Below are 17,904 nucleotides of genomic sequence, written 5' to 3'. Positions count from 1 at the left end.
CCTTGGCGTACACATCACTGACAAACTGAAATGGTCCACCCACACAGTGTGGTGAAGAAGGCGCAACAGCGCCTCTTCAACCTCAGGAGGCTGAAGAAATTTGGGTTGGCACCTAAAACCCTCACAAACTTTTACATATGCACAATTGAGAGCATCCTGTCGGGATGTATCACCGCCTGGTACGGCAACTGCACCGCCAGCAATGGCAGGGCTCTCCAGAGGGTGGTAAGGTCTGCCCAACGTATCATCAGGGGCAAACTACCTGCCCTCCAGGACACCTTCAGCACCCGATGTCACAGGAAGGCCAAAAAGATCATCAAGGACAACAGCCACCCAAGCCACTGCCTGTTCACCCCGCTATCATCCAGAAGGCGAGGTCAGTACAGGTGCATCAAAGCTGGGACCGAGAGACTGAAAAACAGCTTCTATCTCAAGTCCTTCAGACTGTTAAATAGCCATCACTAGCACATTAGAGGCTGCTGCCCCATATACATAGACTTGAAATCACTGGCCACTTTAACAAATTAAACACTAGGTCACTTTAATAATTTTTACATATGTTGCATTACTCATCTCATATGTATATACTGTATTGTATCCTATTCTACTGTATCTTAGTCTATGCCGCTCTGACATTGCTCGTCCAAATATTTATATATTCTTAATTCCATTCCTTTACTAGATTGTGTGTATTGTTAGATATTACTAGATATTACTTGTTAGATATTACTGCACTGTTGGAGCTAGAAACACAAGCATTTCGCTACACCTGCAATAACGTCTGCTAAACATGTGTATGTGACAAATAACATTTTATTTGATTTTGATTTGCATACAGCATGCATGTTTTGGAACATTTTAATTCGGTATATTTGTATTCTTCCTTTCACTTTGTCATTTAGGTTACTATTGTGGAGTCACTACAATGTTGTTGATCCATCCTCAGTTTTCTCCCATCACAGCCATTGAACTCCATAGCTGTTTTAAAATCACCATTGTCTTCATGGTCACATCCCTGAGCAGTTTCCTTCCTGTCCTGCAGCTCAGTTAAGAGGGACCACTTTTGATGTATCTGGGTGGTTTAATACATTATCAACAGCATGATTATTACCTTGACCATGCTTAAAGAGATTCAATGTCTGATTTGTTATTGTCACTCATCTACCAATCACTGCCCTTCTTTGAGGCTTTCAGAAAGCTCCCTGGTCTTTGTAGTTGAACCTTGCCATAGATCACAGGCACATTTGGAAAAGAGACCTAGGTCTCAATATGTCTTCTTTGTCAAAATAAAGGTTAAATAAAAAATATGTGCTTGAAATTCAATACTCCACAGATGTTGTATGTATGGGAGACAGAGGAATGGGCTAGTCATTAAAAAATCACGTCAATCCATATTATTTCACACAGAGTGAGTCCATGTAAATTATTATCTGATTTGTTAAGACATATTTTATTCCTGAAATAATTTAGGGTTGCCTAAACAAAGGGGGTGAATACTTATGCAACAACTATATTTAATTTGTATACATTTGTAAAAATGTGTAGAACCATGTTGTGTAGATCAATGGCAATTACATCTATTTCAATCCCACTTTGTAAAGCAACAAAATGTGAAGAAATCCAGGGGGGTGCATACTTATGATACCCACTGTAACTGGCTGTTCAGAGGAGATAGGGAAGTGGTGTTGAGACCTGCTTTGACTACCAATACACTAGCTATACACACAGATTAAATTGCTATGCAATGGCCATATGAAGGTCCATTCAATGAGATTGCCTCCATTGCCTCAGGTGTGTGTATGTAACGTGTGTGCTGTATATTCTACTCCGTGGATCTGTCATTTGAACTTGTTTGATTCTCTGTGCGTGTTTTACAGTACACCAAAAGTAGTTACAGTGCAATTCTGCTCTATAGTGAAAATTATAGCATTGAGAATTTGTCCTTTCAGCCTCATTGTTAATCAAATGGACAACTGAGCAGCACAGGGCAGAACCACTTCAGTAAAGCTGCAATAAGAGGGCAGCGTTCTCCTCCTTCTGATGACTTTCATTCACATTACTATTCATGGAGAGCTCAACCTCCCAGCACCCAGGTCCCCAGGCCACTGTAACAGGCCAATTCCTCTCATTAATCCCACTCAAAGAGCATACAAATGTTTGAACATATAACTGCATCATTATAAAAAACTATTTCACAACATTTTTGTCTTCTCCGACCCTGAAATCCTGTAATTAATTAAATGGAATATGTGAAACGGGATTTTCAGTGGCTTCCCAGAGGGCTCTCTGTGATGTGATGATACCTTCTCTCTGCCATCTGTCCTGGGGTGGGAGTGTGTATGGGCGTGTGGAGTGTGTGTATGGATGCTGTGGTAGAAGGACAGTACTCACCCCCTCACTGTTCTGGCCAGTCTTAGCCAGCATCTCCTGCAGGGCCCGCACAGAGAGAGAATGCTCCAGCACAAAGTTACAGATGCACAGGTCTGGAGGGACATACTAGAAGAGACAGAGGAAGAGAGATCGGGGTTTAGGGTTGTATGCAGCAGACAATTGCCAGTTACAAGTGAGGATTTCAAACCATGTTAAAAAGGCTCAATATAAAATGTAGATTAAATGGAAACCCAGAAAAGGCTTTTGATTGGTCACTACAGATGCCTGGTCCTCAGATTGGTCAGTCACAGATTGTGACTGAGTCTGTTGTTCTTTACTAAGCATTTTTTGTCCATTACACCCATGACTAATAATCAGAACAACCATCAATTACAAACGCCAGAGATTGATTGCACTTGAAAACCATTTTAGATGCCTGTTCCACATTCCCTCAGCACTGCAGAGTGAGAGAAACGCAATAACACAGATGTCTTTGAAAACATTCAATCAATCTTATTTAATAAGGAAAAGCCTACAGGAAAAGCCTATATTGTGTCTCCCAAAATAGTTCTGAATGTCTGTGTAAGTCAGTCCACCTGCTCTACAAGATGCAACTTTTGAAAGCTTCAGTTACTGATAAAACTAACACATATCAACTAACTGGAGGGCCAAATTCATAATTCTATATCATTACAGCAAGTGCCTGTAGTATCGATTTATGTGGATCTTGGCCAATCTAGGGCTTGGAAAGAGAGCATGAATCTGTGAGACCACAGGAGAGAGAGAGAGAGAGAGAGAGAGAGAGAGAGAGAGAGAGAGAGAGAGAGAGAGAGAGAGAGAGAGAGAGAAAGGGAGAGAGAGAGAGAGAGAGAGAGAGAGAGAGAGAGACCGAGAGACAAAGAAACAGAGAGAGTGGAGCACTCATCCCTTCTTCATACAGGACAGGGCAGCAGTCTGACAGAATGAGGCAGAGAGGGAGATACTTAGGGACCTGCAACACTACAAGATAAATGATGCACAGCAAACACACACTATCCTCCTTTAAGTAGCAACATGTAAAACTTGGCTAAGCTGGTTCACCTTGTTACAGGTAAATCTAACTTTAAATAGGAACTTCAGCCGACCTATTTCTACTCTGCTGTGAGCCTACCTGCTTTCTACACTCAGGTTAAACTAAGTTAATATGTGAAATAATCTAAAGCTGTATCGGTGCAGCTATCCATTCTCCAGACATTTTAATTATGCACATTTAAATCATGGTGGAGTATAGATCCAGAGAGCTTGACCAACGGTGGCAGGACAGTGAAGTTACACCAGTAAAACAGACATGATGTGATTTGTAGTGACACATGCCAACATCGGAAGCCCAGTGCCTCTCTTAGGACAGCCTCAAGCATCAGCTTCAGAGATGTCAAAATGATGTCAAAGTGGCTTAAAGTAACGTACTCAGACATAATGACCTTAATGACCTGCCATTACTAAGGGCATTTTGAGAATTGTCATCACTGTTTTTAGTCAAAACACACACATATGCTATGCTCACACATGCACCCATCCACACAACCAGGAGTTACAGCCACAGCAGCACAGACACTGTAAAAGCCCGGCGTCCATTTGATCCGCACCCTATTAGAGGACTCTGTGCCAGTTGTTTTTCTTTGATTAGATTAGATTTTCTCCCCCGTTCCACTCTTTCCTGGCATGCTGTTGGGGAAACACAATAGAGGGTAGTAGGGAGGAATCTGTGTTGGGGCACTGGGGGCGTAGGTCTGTGTGTCCTCAATCTGAGAGGGCATATCATGCAGACATATTTAGGGCTGCTTGCCTACACACTGCTCTTTGGTTTATGGCTCATGCTGTGGGAGGGGAGCAGCTAGACCAATGGATCACATATCCCATCTTCTCTGGGGAGGAGGTCCAAAAGGTTACATACCACTTTCACTTTGATTACCCCAAGAGATGACCTCTCAATTTAGCTCCTTCATGTTCACCGTAATGTCAGAGTACATACTGTGTATTAGTTCAGAAACCGAGAAGTAGTTGGCTATATCATCATCTTCATCTTCATCTTCATCTTAACAGTTAATTGGCCATCTCATTAGTTAAACATTCACTTTACAATAGCTGTACATTGTTGATTCTATGATGCGGGCTTCAGCTCTCTGGTGATCCTACCACGAGAGAGCTGACGGGGGAGCAGCTAACCATGAATAAACATCAACTGCTAATTCATTGGCTGATTGATGTCACATTTAAACATGCACCATTTAAATCAACATCCTTGTTGCCTTGTGTATGTCTCCCTGCACTGTAAAAAAAAGAAAAAATATGTTTATTCAACGTACAATTGTAAGGGAACCAGCTGCAATGGGATTGTGAGTTTGCTCAACAAAAATGTGTCTTATTATTATTTATAGCAAACTCACAATCCTATTGCAGCTAGTTGCCTTACAATTGTACGTTGAATCAACAAACAGTGCATTCAGAAAGTATTCAGACCCCTTGACTTTTTTCACATTTTGTTACGTTACGTGAATAAATCCAAGCCATGAGGTCGAAGGAATTGTCCGAAGAGTTACGAGACAGGATTGTGTCGAGGCACAGATCTGGGGAAGGGTACCAAAACATTTCTGCAGCATAGAAGGTCCTCAAGAACACAGTGGCCTCCATCACTCTTAAATGGAAGAAGTTTGGAACCACCAAGACTCTTCCTACAGCTGGCCGCCTGGCCATCAGGGGGGTGACCAAGAACCCGATAATCACTCTGACAGAGCTCCAGAGTTCCTCTGTGGAGATGGGAGAACCTTCCAGAAGGACAACTATCTCTGCAGCATTCCACCAATCAGGCTTTTATGGTAGAGTGGCCAGATGGAAGCCACTCCTCAGTAAAGGCAAATGACAGCCCGTTTGGAGTTTGCCAAAAGGCACCTAAAGGAATCTCAGACCATGAAAAACAAGATTCTCTGGTCTGATGAAACCAAGACTGAACTCTTTGGCCTGACTGTCAAGCGTCACATCTGGAGGAAACCTGGCACCATCCCTATGGTGAAGCATTGTGGTGGCAACATCATGCTGGGGGGGGGGGATGTTTTTCAGTGGCATGGACTGGGAGACTAGTCAGGATCGAGGGAAAGATGAACGGAGCAAAGTATAGAGAGATCCTTGATGAAAACCTGTTCCAAAGCACTCAGGACCTCAAACTGGGGCGAAGGTTCACCTTCCAACAGGACAATGACCCTAACCACACAGCCAAGACAACGCAGGAGTGGCTTCAGAACAAGTCTCCGAATGTGCTTGAGTGGCCCAGCCAGAGCCCGGACTTGAACCCGATTGAACATCTCTGGAGAGACCTGAAAATAGTTGTGCAGCAACGTTCCCCATCCAACCTGACAGAGCTTGAGAGGGTCTGCAGAGAAGAATGGGAGAAACTCCCCAAATTCAGGTGTGCCAAGCTTGTAGCATCATACCCAATAAGACTTGAGGCTGTAATTACTGCAAAAGGTGCTTCAACAAAGTACTGAGTAGAGGGTCTGAATACTTATGTAAATGTGAATACATTTCTAAAAACTTGTTTTTGCTTTTGGGGTATTGTGTGTAGTTTGATGAGGGAAAAAAACTGTTTAATCAATTTTAGAATAAGGCTGTAACGTAACAAAATTTGGAAAAAGTTAAGTGGTCTGAATACTTTCCGAATGCACTGTATATACACTGCTCAAAAAAATAAAGGGAACACTTAAACAACACAATGTAACTCCAAGTCAATCACACTTCTGTGAAATCAAACTGTCCACTTAGGAAGCAACACTGATTGCCAATACATTTCACATGCTGTTGTGCAAATGGAATAGACAACAGGTGGAAATTATAGGCAATTAGCAAGACACCCCCAATAAAGGAGTGGTTCTGCAGGTGGGGACCACAGACCACTTCTCAGTTCCTATGCTTCCTGGCTGATGTTTTGGTCACTTTTGAATGCTGGCGGTGCTTTCACTCTAGTGGTAGCATGAGAGTGGTAGCATGTCTACAACCCACAAAAGTGGCTCAGGTAGTGCAGCTCATCCAGGATGGCACATCAATGCGAGCTGTGGCAAGAAGGTTTGCTGTGTCTGTCAGCGTAGTGTCCAGAGCATGGAGGCGCTACCAGGAGACAGGCCAGTACATCAGGAGACGTGGAGGAGGCCGTAGGAGGGCAACAACCCAGCAGCAGGACCGCTACCTCCGCCTTTGTGCAAGGAGGAGCAGGAGAAGCACTGCCAGAGCCCTGCAAAATGACCTCCAGCAGGCCACAAATGTGCATGTGTCTGCTCAAACGGTCAGAAACAGACTCCATGAGGGTGGTATGACGTCCACAGGTGGGGGTTACAGCCCAACACCGTGCAGGACGTTTGGCATTTGCCAGAGAACACCAAGATTGGCAAATTCGCCACTGGCGCCCTGTGCTCTTCACAGATGAAAGCAGGTTCACACTGAGCACGTGACAGACGTGACAGAGTCTGGAGACGCCGTGGAGAACGTTCTGCTGCCTGCAACATCCTCCAGCATGACCGGTTTGGCGGTGGGTCAGTCATGGTGTGGGGTGGCATTTCTTTGGGGGGCCGCACAGCCCTCCATGTGCTCGCCAGAGGTAGCCTGACTGCCATTAGGTACCGAGATGAGATCCTCAGACCCCTTGTGAGACCATATGCTGGTGCGGTTGGCCCTGGGTTCCTCCTAATGCAAGACAATGCTAGACCTCATGTGGCTGGAGTGTCAGCAGTTCCTGCAAGAGGAAGGCATTGATGCTATGGACTGGCCCGCCCGTTCCCCAGACCTGAATCCAATTGAGCACTTCTGGGAAATCATGTCTCGCTCCATCCACCAACGCCACGTTGCACCTCAGACTGTCCAGGAGTTGGCAGATGCTTTAGTCCAGGTCTGGGAGGAGATCCCTCAGGAGACCATCCGCCACCTCATCAGGAGCATGCCCAGGCGCTGTAGGGAGGTCATACAGGCACGTGGAGGCCACACACACTACTGAGCCTCATTTTGACTTGTTTTAAGGACATTACATCAAAGTTGGATCAGCCTGTAGTGTGGTTTTACACTTACATTTTGAGTGTGACTCCAAATCCAGACCTCCATGGGTTGATAAATTGGATTTCCATTGATTATTTTTGTGTGATTTTGTTGTCAGCACATTCAACTATGTAAAGAAAAAAGTATTTAATAAGATTATTTCTTTCATTCAGATCTAGGATGTGTTGTTTAAGTTCCCTTTATTTTTTGGAGCAGTATATTTTTTATAGTGTGTCCCTACACTGTCCTTATGCTCCACATGTCGATCTGACTGATCACAAGGGAGGGGACATCAAAATCAACCCTCTCATTCTGCTTTTAGATTGTGATTGTACACTCGTAGAAAAAAAGGTGCTATGTAGAACCATACAGGATTCTTGGGTTTGTCCCCATAGGGGAACCCTTTTTGGTGCTGGGTAGAACCCTTTGCAGAGGGTTCTTCAAAGAACCCCCTCTGTATGATTATACATACTGTTATGATCGTCTGAAGAACTGGACCAAGGTGCAGCGTGGTAGGCGTACATTTTACTTTTAATAAAAATGACACCGGAAAAAACAACAAAATACAACAATGAACGTAAAGCTATATGCAGTGCAGAAAGCAACTACACACAAACAAGATCCCGCAATCTCAGGTGGGAAAAAGGCCTGCCTAAGTATGATCCCCAATCAGAGACAACAATAAACAACTGCCTCTGATTGGGAACCATACTAGGCCAACAAAGAAATAGAAACCTAGATATTTCCACCCAAGTCACACCCTGACCTAACAAAATAGAGAATAAAAAAGGCTCTAAGGTCAGGGCGTGACACATACAGTCTATGAAGGGTTCTGCCTAAAACCCTCAATGAACGGTTCTACCAACCTTATTAGCCTTTAACATTTTATTATTTATGACAATACATTATGTATATCATAAGGCCTTTCTTCGAGGGCCTAGTTACAGTGCATTCGGAAAGTATTCAGACCCATTGACATTTCCCACATTTTGTTATGCTACAGCCTTATTCTAAAGTGGATTAAATAGTTTTTTTCGTGGTGGTTCCAAACTTCTTCCATTTAAGAATGATGGAGGCCACTGTGTTCTTGGGGACCTTCAATGCTGCAGAAATGTTTGGTCATTATGGGGTATTGTGTGTAGATTGATGAGAAAAATATATATTTTATCAATTTTAGAATAAGGCTGTAATGTAACAAAATGTGGAAAAAGTCAAGGGGTATGAATACTTTCCGAATGCACTGTATACCCTAACACTGTGGTGTTAGGAATCTCCTGGTTTACAGGCCACATCAGGCCTGCGAGTCACATTATGCAGGCTTGCAAAGTGACGTGTAATTCCTAGTGGAATCCAGCCAGAGTTAGGATATCCAACAAGTGGAATTGTTAATCACCCGCAACCTGAATTCAGAATGACTGCCAGGGTAGGAAAGATTGAATAGTGAGACTACCTCAATCATCTAAACTGGAACAACTATCTCAGTAAAGGGTGCAATAAATGCAATTACTAACTGATTGGATTAGTTAACCCACTGTTCCTAGGCCGTCATTGTAAATAAGAATTTGTTCTTAACTGACTTGCCTAGTTAAATAAAGGTTCAATAAATAAAAAATTACAAAATTAAAAAACGGTATGTTATTTATCTTTGTGTAGATTAAAAATAATCAACCAATCAATGTACATGCAAAAATACAGATATTACAGTAAAACAAACAATACCGAAATTCTTCTTGCAATAGAGCATGCTGTGAAATAGTATATGGTTCTATGTAGAACCCTTCTTGCCTTCCAAATAATCCTGCTTGCCTTCCAAAGAATCATCAAAGAACCGTTCCATCCAAAAATTGTTCTTAGGATGTTAAAGGTTCAACGTAGAACCCTTTGCCTTACAAAGAACTCATGTCTTTGAAAAGGTTCTTCTTTTTATAAAAAGTGTAGTGGTACTGTAGTTAGTTGAGTAGTTTTTTTCCCCTTTCCCGTCTCTGGTCCTGTCCCTGGGGGATGACTGCATTTCATACAAACACCAAGCAATAAAGAAAAAGTGTCAGACAGGAAGAGCATCCATTACACCTGTCTAGTGTAATTACCATCCCATCTGGGATGAAAGCATCCAGACCCTCCCATTGCCTCTCCTTTCATCCCTAGGTGAGTGCTGTGGGGTGGCGGTGAAGAGGGGGAATACTGTAGCTAAGCAGTGTATACATAAATCACTATCACTCCACACTCTCTCGCTCTCTTATGTTCTCTGTGTCTGTGTCTCTATCTCAGTGTCTATGTAACTGGCTTCCCGGCCACGTTGAAATTAATCGGAGACAATGTTAAAGGTAGACTCAGTGATATGACATAGAGGCAGAAAATAAACAGCATAGTAGATCAATTTCCGCAACAACTAAGAGTGTTGATGCGCAAGGCCCAACTTCTCTGCTGTTTTGGTCCCATGGCTACCACGCTGTACATAGCGTGAAGTGAACCCGTGCACATGCGCAGATACTGTGTGTGATTGTGTGAGAGTGAAGTGTTGCATCTCGCTTGTCTCAATATCTCCGGTGCTGCTTGTGGCAACATCATTTAGCTGAGTCTACCTTAAATGGATTATGATTAAAAGAACAATCAATGCTGAAAAATCGAATCATGCCAGGTTACAGCGACAGAGGGAATGGAATTAGGAAGCGCTGATGAGGGCGACTGGCTTCACTGTGTAATATTGTCACTTGGACAGCTGCAATGTTTTAAAGTGCAATATTGCTATGCTTTCATAGAACTAGTTCTATAGAACAGCAATGGTGCTTTTTCCCCAAGTATATTCCAAAACTACAAGCAAGCGAAATGTGACAAATGAAACTAATCGGCTTTGAAATAGTAAGAATTGTCACATGTTGTAAGTCATTCAGGACAGACCTACATCCTTTGATGTGACAAATGCTGATTTGTTTTTTAAAACAATTAAGCCTCGCCCAATCCATCCTTATAAAACTTGCAGTGATGTTGCACGTAGTTGCACAAACCACAAATGCATTAGCACTGACAAAGCACCAGGCTGCATTACAACATTGAGCAATTATAGCAAACAACCACAGTTTGTTTATGAACTAATCAAGAAAAACCGCATGGTCTAATTTCTCCAAATTGAGCATTATCATAAAACTGGAGGCCTGCTGAGACGTACAATCACAAAACAAAATACATAATAATTGTTGCATCATGTATAATCAGGTGACTGTGATTGGTTCCTGTTTCTGATAATGTGGTATATTAAGCTGCCTCTGTGCTGCTCTCAGCGTGTCCCTGGTTACTAGAGAGCAGGATCTGATTTCTTTTAGGGCCAATGCTGATAGTCATTTTTTGGGGTCCAGGATGGCCAATATTCAATATTATTACATTTGAACATTTTGATGACAACAATTAATCAATTATAAAATCATACAATTGATTTGACTTAGTTTTTTCCAATTTAACTACATAACAACATATTGGTAATAATCTTTAATTTGAATGGTAAATCTCTTGATAAACTGAGTAAATCAAGATGTCATAGGCAGGTGAATGCATATTCAATAGGAGTGTGTGCATGCATTGAGTTATTTACCTTGTTTTGGCTGCTTTCAGTGGAGTATAAGGGGGTACAGTTGATAAATAATCTGTTTCCATTCCATTTATGACTAATCTCTTCTTTTATACTTTTATACTTTTATTCTTTTATAGTGTACTGAATAAACTCCATGCAATCACTCACTCATGAGTCTCTCTCTCACAGTACATGCAAGCAGTGGGCAAGGGAGAGACATGTCATTTAATCCGATGAATTTATAACATTTTTGGAGACATTCAGCATAGTGTAGACCCTGGTTACTTGAAGACCCTGGTTACGTGTGTAGACCTTGATTACATGTGTAGACCCTGATTACGCGTGTAGACCCTGATTAAGTGTACATTCAGGTTACTTGAAGACCCAGGTTACTTAAAGACCCTGGTTACGTAAAGACCCTGGTTACGTAAAGACCCTGGTTACGTAAAGACCCTGGTTACGTAAAGACCCTAGTTACATGTATATGGACTCAGTGAACATGTGGTTAACATGTCCTGGCATTCTCTCATCTTACTCACTGGGCTCTATGGAGAACACCTTGGAAGACCTTATCTCTGACTCAAATACACCCTTTCTCACAACATTATCATCTACACTGAACGGTAGGAGAGAATCAGGCACTCTGAAAAGATGAGGGCGATAATTCTACATTCAAGATGTTAGTTCCGGTAGGAAATACTTTATTATATCTTAGAGTTAGAGCCACGACGAAATTCTGCCTCATGTTTTCTTGCATAAGATTTTAGTATGAGACAAACAAACAATGAATAACGTGACAACCCTACTCCTCTCCACAGTAAGTTGTTTCTATGTGCCTACCTTTGCCTCTGATGTAGGTTCCAGGTAGCACAGTCGATTGCCGAGCCCCTCTGCAGTCAGGCAGAACTTGCGATTCTCCTTGTGGATGCAGGCGACACACTGGAGCACCACTTCATCATCCTGTCAAGACAAAATTGAGGTTTTCAGAGTAAGAGGAGGTAGACAAAAAAAACACTACCCTCAACCGGCGCCCATCAACCACCTTTTAACAGGGGGAGATTATTCACTGTGACTCCACACTCTTAGAAAAAAATCTAGAACCTAAAATGCTTCTTTGGCAGTCCCCACAGGAGAACCCTTTGAAGAACCCCTTCTGGTTCCAGGTAGAACCCTTTTGATTCCAGGTAGAACCCTTTCCACAGATGGTTCTATATAGAACCTAAAATAGTTATTCTATATGGAACCAAAAAGGGTTCCACCTGGAACCAAAAATTGTTCTTCTATGGGGACAGCTGCAGAACCCTTTTGGAACCCTTTTTTTCTAAGAGTATGTTCTGGAAACAGTGGATTCATCTACCCAGACACTGGATGGGTAGAAAAAAGTAATAATTTACATCATTGCAGAATAATTTGACATAATTGCAGAGCATTACATTGAATGTGCTGCTGGTTTAAGATTCAGGCTTCACAATCTTTTCTCAAGGACCATATTTTCCGCAGCAAAATAGGTACCTTAAAAATTTAAAGGAAAAATGGTGGGGTGAGATTTCTAGTATTTTACGTCTTAATGAAGCCTTGACACACCATTTATTTTATTTATTTATTTATTTCACCTTTATTTAACCAGGTAGGCAAGTTGAGAACAAGTTCTCATTTACAATTGCGACCTGGCCAAGATAAAGCAAAGCAGTTCGACAACATACAAAAACACAGAGTTACACATGGAGTAAAACAACATACAATCAATGATGCAGTAGAAAAAAAAATAAGACTATATACAATGTGATCAAATGATGTGAGATAAGGGAGGTAAATGCAGAACTGGAGAACAGGTTGACACAAATGCTAAAGAAAAAGACAATGCAATATTAACTCCTGCTTTGAGGAGTTAATATTGATGACTAATACATTTCTCTATTTGGGCTCACTGTTTCGGGCTATTGATTGGGTAGTCTTCTGCTAAGGTGATGAACGAACACGAATGATCCATTGAGGATCCCTTTAAGTCTGCCAAATATCCTTTAGGCTATTCACACTATTTACAGTGCCTTCAGAAACCATGCACACCTTTGACTTTTTCCACATTTTGTTGTTACAGCCTGAATTTAAAATTGATTGAATTGAGATTTTTGGTCAGTGGCCTACACACAATACCCCATAATGTGAAAGTGAAATTGTATCTATTTTTGTATTATTTAGGAGTAGAATGTGTCTTAACAAGTCACATAATAAGTTGCATGGACTCAATCTGTGTGCAATAATAGTGTTTAACATGAATTTGAATGACCACCTCATCTCTATACCCAACAGATACAATTATCTGTAAGTTCTGTCAGTCGAGAAGTGAATTTCAAACACAGATTCAACCACAAAGACCAGTGAGGTTTACCAATGCCTCAGAAAGAAGGGCTCCTATTGGTAGATGGGTAAAAAAATGTAAACAGATATGGAATATCACTTTGAGCATGGTGAAGTTATTAATTACACTTTGGATGGTATGTCAAGAACCCCAGTCACTACAAAGATACAGGTGTCCTTCCTAACTCAGTTTCCGGACAGGAAAGAAACTGCTCAAGGATTTCACCATGAAACAATGGTGACTTTAAAATAGTTACAGAGTTGAATGGCTGTGATAGGAGAATACTGAGGATGGATCAACAACATTGTACTTACTCAACAATACTAACCTAATTGACAGAGTGAAAAGAATGAAGCCTGTACAGAATACAAATATTCCAAAACATGCACTAAAGCAATACTGCTAAAAATGTGGCAAAGCAATATACTATTTGTCCTGAATACAAAGTGTTAAGTTTGGGGCAAATCCAATACAACACATTACTGAGTACCCCTCTGCATGTTATTCTGCCATTAAGTTGTGTCACATATCAGTTTGCAAACAATGTAAATAAATATATAATCATTGAGTTAATAAAGCCCCATACAAACATGGACTTTTTATTGTGTAAGACAGCTCCAAAATGCAGGTGTTTTAGCCTATGTAGCGTAGTGCTTTCCGTGGTGGAGGGGCAGCCAGCGAATGCACAGAACATAGGCATTGGTAATCTTCTCTAGTTGTGCTGTGATTGACTAAGTGTTCGGTCACTCATGGAGACACTACGTCACCGCAGAATCTACAGGGAGAGCTAGGCAGTTCAAGCCCCCTTGGGTACTGCCATAGATGGCAGCTTTATTAAATAGTACCTGCAAAAAAACTGTCTCAACATCAACAGTGAAGAGGCGACTCCGGGATGCTGGCCTTCTAGGCAGAGTTGCAAAGAAGAAGCCATATCTCAGACTGGCTAATAAGAAGAAAAGATTAAGATAAGAAAAAGAACACAGACACTGGACAGAGGAACTCTGCCTAGAAGACGAGCATTCTGTAACCATGTTTGCCAGTGACATTCTCTTCCCATTAAAATATAATTTTTCTAAAAACGTTAATTAGGCTAATAGACCCATGTAATTCCAGTAGATATTGCGAGGGTTGTTTTGTTTGCGCAATGTGCTGTCTGTGCTTCGGTATATTGTCTACAAAAGTGGATCCTCGTGATTGTATTTTCCTTCCTTTTAAGACCACATAGGCCTAATAAAATACAAATGGTAGGCTAACTGCGTCTCTCTCTCTCTCTCTCCCTCCCTCTCGCTCTCTGTGTAAGTTGACTTAAAGAAAAGTAAAGTTAAGAATTTATCTGAACTAACATCTTTCTGAATTTCTGTCGGTGTTTATTTTGAAAGTGCTGAACAAATAGGCCTACCTCATCGCAGCTCGTTTGCTTGCACTTGCGCATACTTAGAGCTAAGTGTTAAGATATAAGAACAAACATTATGAATTTACTGAACATAAATGTAATAATGTGTGTGTACAGTTCAAAAGTAAAACTGATGTTGGTATTCATTATCATTGAAGGAGAATGTGGATCTTATCAAGTTACACAAATCTCCAAAGAGTCAGTAGAAACCATATTTTTTTTACGCAAGTCAACCATATCAGTTATGGTTTTTAAAAGGGCAGTAAATGAGACTGAATGAACTGCCAGATGAGGCTCCGCCAGGTGTATTAGTGGTGCTGAAAGGAAAGTGCCGCTGTCGGGACAGCTTTATGTAGGCCCTAACATTTTTTCGACACCGTTTGTCATCGTTATGGTGCAATTCATGTATTGTTTAGTGTTGTGTCGTGTAGTGGCTTTGCTGGCATGCATCTAAAAAAATTGGTTGAGTTTGCCCCACCAAGATTTACATGCTAAAATCGCCACTGGCTGCATCATGTTATAGGTATGCTTGTAATCGTTAAGAGCTGGGGAGTTTTTCAGGATAAAAAAATGAACAGAATGGAACTAAGCACAGGAAAAATCCTAGAGGAAAACCTGGTTCAAACTGCCTTTCACTAGACACTGGGAAATGAATTTAACTTTCAGTAGGACAATAACCTAAAACACAAGGCCACATCTACACTGGAGTTGCTTGATAGACTTAAACCGAAAGACTCACAGCTGTTAATGCTGCCAAAGGTGCTTCTACAAAGTATTGACAGGGGTGTGAATGAGATATTTCAGTTTTTTATTTTTAATACATTTGTAAACATTTCTAAAAACATCTATTCACTTTGTCATTATGGGTTATTGTGTGTAGATTGATGAGGAACAGGTTTTATTTCATCCAATAAGGCTGTAATGTAACAAAATGTGGAAAAAGGCAAGGGGTCTACTTTCGGAAGTCACCAGTACAAATTAGGCTGAAGTAATTGATTGGAGAGTTCATAATGATCTAGCTAAATGTATGCTGAGGAGCATCATGAAAGAGAACAGCAGCTGTTCATTGCTTTGGATTGGATTAGGCCTACCTCAAGAGACAAGAGGCACTTGGCATGCACTTTGCTGAAGATATCATCTGATGATGCCTCCCTTATGGAAAAAAACCCCGAATTAATTTCACATTTAATCACATGTGAAGTGTTCCAAAAACACATGTTGTCATGTGATCTTATGTGAAGTTCATGTGATAACATGTGACAACATGTGACGCAACATGAGATAACATGAAACTACACGTGAAAACATGTGAAGTGTTCCAAAAACACGTTTTCATGTGACATTTTTTTCTGTAAGGGCTTATTAGATATGGAGGATTTGGTTTAAGTCATAGACCATGTAAGAGACAGTTTAAATACTGATAACAGATAATTGTCTTTTCACCACATTCTGGTCATCAATATATGCTAGTTATTACAGCTATACACTGGAAACTGCCATTATATAGTATATTTGGTATATCAATATCTTTTTATTCACTTTCTGGTTGTTTCTGACTAATGTTTCCAACCAGAATTTTCATTGTATGAATGTTATACAATATAATTAACATCAGTATAAGAACATATAAACACCCTTCAGCATGTGGTTAATGAATGTCTCTGTAAGAGAATCACTATGCAGTTGATGAATAATTAACAGGACGATTATTCACGCATGTTTTACACTATGTTCTAGTTCCATACACATTAATAAATGGGAATCCGGCAAAGAAATAAATAACATCAATGTTTAATGGATGTGATTTATTAAAGCTGTAAGCATTTACATTTTTTACTACAGTAATATTGCAGCAGCCGTAACCATATCACTGCTCAGTGTTCACAGACTGTATAGTGTTACTTTCCTACAGTATACTGCTTACTGAGGGAGCCCACTATCTGAAAATAAATATCATAAAATGCCCTTGTTCTGGAAACCTTGTGATTGCATTTACAGCACTCACTGGCAGCGTAAACACTGACATTTCTAATGTTCTTTTCCCAACGTAGCAGACAGGCAGAATGTGCTGATGTTGCTGCTAACTGAGAGATTGTTCTTCTACAATATTTAATCTGAAGGAAGGGATTCTGCAAAGAGAGGAGAGGAGAGAGCAGCAGCTGTAGCACTCCAGAGCAGAGTGGTATAGTAGCAGCATTCAGCCCTGTGTCGCTGTGTGTCTGAAGTCCGATGTGAAAGGCCCTGAGCTCTTAAAAAACACACTACCTCAGACATAATTTCAAGTCCTCTATGCACACGTGTGCTTCAGATGTTGCCCGTGAGGAAATTCTCCATCCATGCACGTTATAGCACTACTGTCTAGAAGGCATTTTTCTTTGCACTGTCTTTTACCGTTCATGACATATTCCAGCCTTGAGGACACTAATTGTCTATTGGTTTTGGACATTTATGATGGCAATTCAACTACAGCATACAAAATAGAACACATCTGATAGAACAGTGAATGCTGAGGTAGATGCTGCTGCAACTTACTATCCCACTGCACTATGGTGGAAACCACTGCATTATGGTGGAAATCCCTGCACTGTGGTGTAACCCACTGCACTATGGTAAACACCACTGCACTATTGTGTAAACCACTGTACTACGCTGTAAACCACTGCACTATGGTGGAAACCACTGTACTACACTGTAAACCACTGCACTATGGTGTAAACCCCTGTACTACGCTGTAAACCACTGCACTATGGTGGAAACCACTGTACTACGCTGTAAACCACTGCACTATGCAGTAAACCACTGCACTATGGTGGAAACCACTGTACTACGCTGTAAACCACTGCACAACGCTGTAAACCACTGCACTATGGTGGAAACCACTGTACTACGCTGTAAACCACTGCACTATGATGTAAACCACTACCAGAAATCAGAATCCTATCATACAAACATGCAGGCCAGGACCAATTTAAAACATTGTTTTCCTCTTTATGAATTTAATCGACATGAATAACCTGCATGGCATATCAACACCGTGGACACCACTGCACATGCAATCACTCTCTAGTCTCCAAACTGAGGAGCTGTGATTTGGGCCGTACGAGGCCATTATTGATTTGTCTCTCATATTGTGCCGTCAGGTCTGTCTGAGTGCCAGCAGCA

At 41.2% G+C, this 17,904-nt stretch overlaps 1 protein-coding gene across 1 annotated transcript in view; it reads right to left on the bottom strand.

Annotated features, from left to right (window-relative positions):
- LOC106587081 (ryanodine receptor 3) overlaps positions 1 to 2,492 on the bottom strand; it is a 100,672-nt gene extending 98,180 nt beyond the window's left edge. The window contains exon 1 of the mRNA XM_082972939.1: positions 2,392 to 2,492. Coding sequence (XP_082829065.1) covers positions 2,392 to 2,424 — 33 coding nt within the window. The 5' untranslated portion in view covers positions 2,425 to 2,492. The remainder of the gene's footprint in view (positions 1 to 2,391) is intronic.
- Between the last annotated feature and the right edge of the window lie 15,412 nt (positions 2,493 to 17,904).

Source organism: Salmo salar, chromosome 01, assembly GCF_965601325.2.
Source record: "Salmo salar chromosome 01, fSalSal1, whole genome shotgun sequence".
NCBI classification, from domain to species: Eukaryota; Metazoa; Chordata; class Actinopteri; order Salmoniformes; family Salmonidae; genus Salmo; species Salmo salar.
Note: the sequence above shows the minus strand (reverse complement) of the source record. Positions and strands in the feature narration are given on the sequence as shown.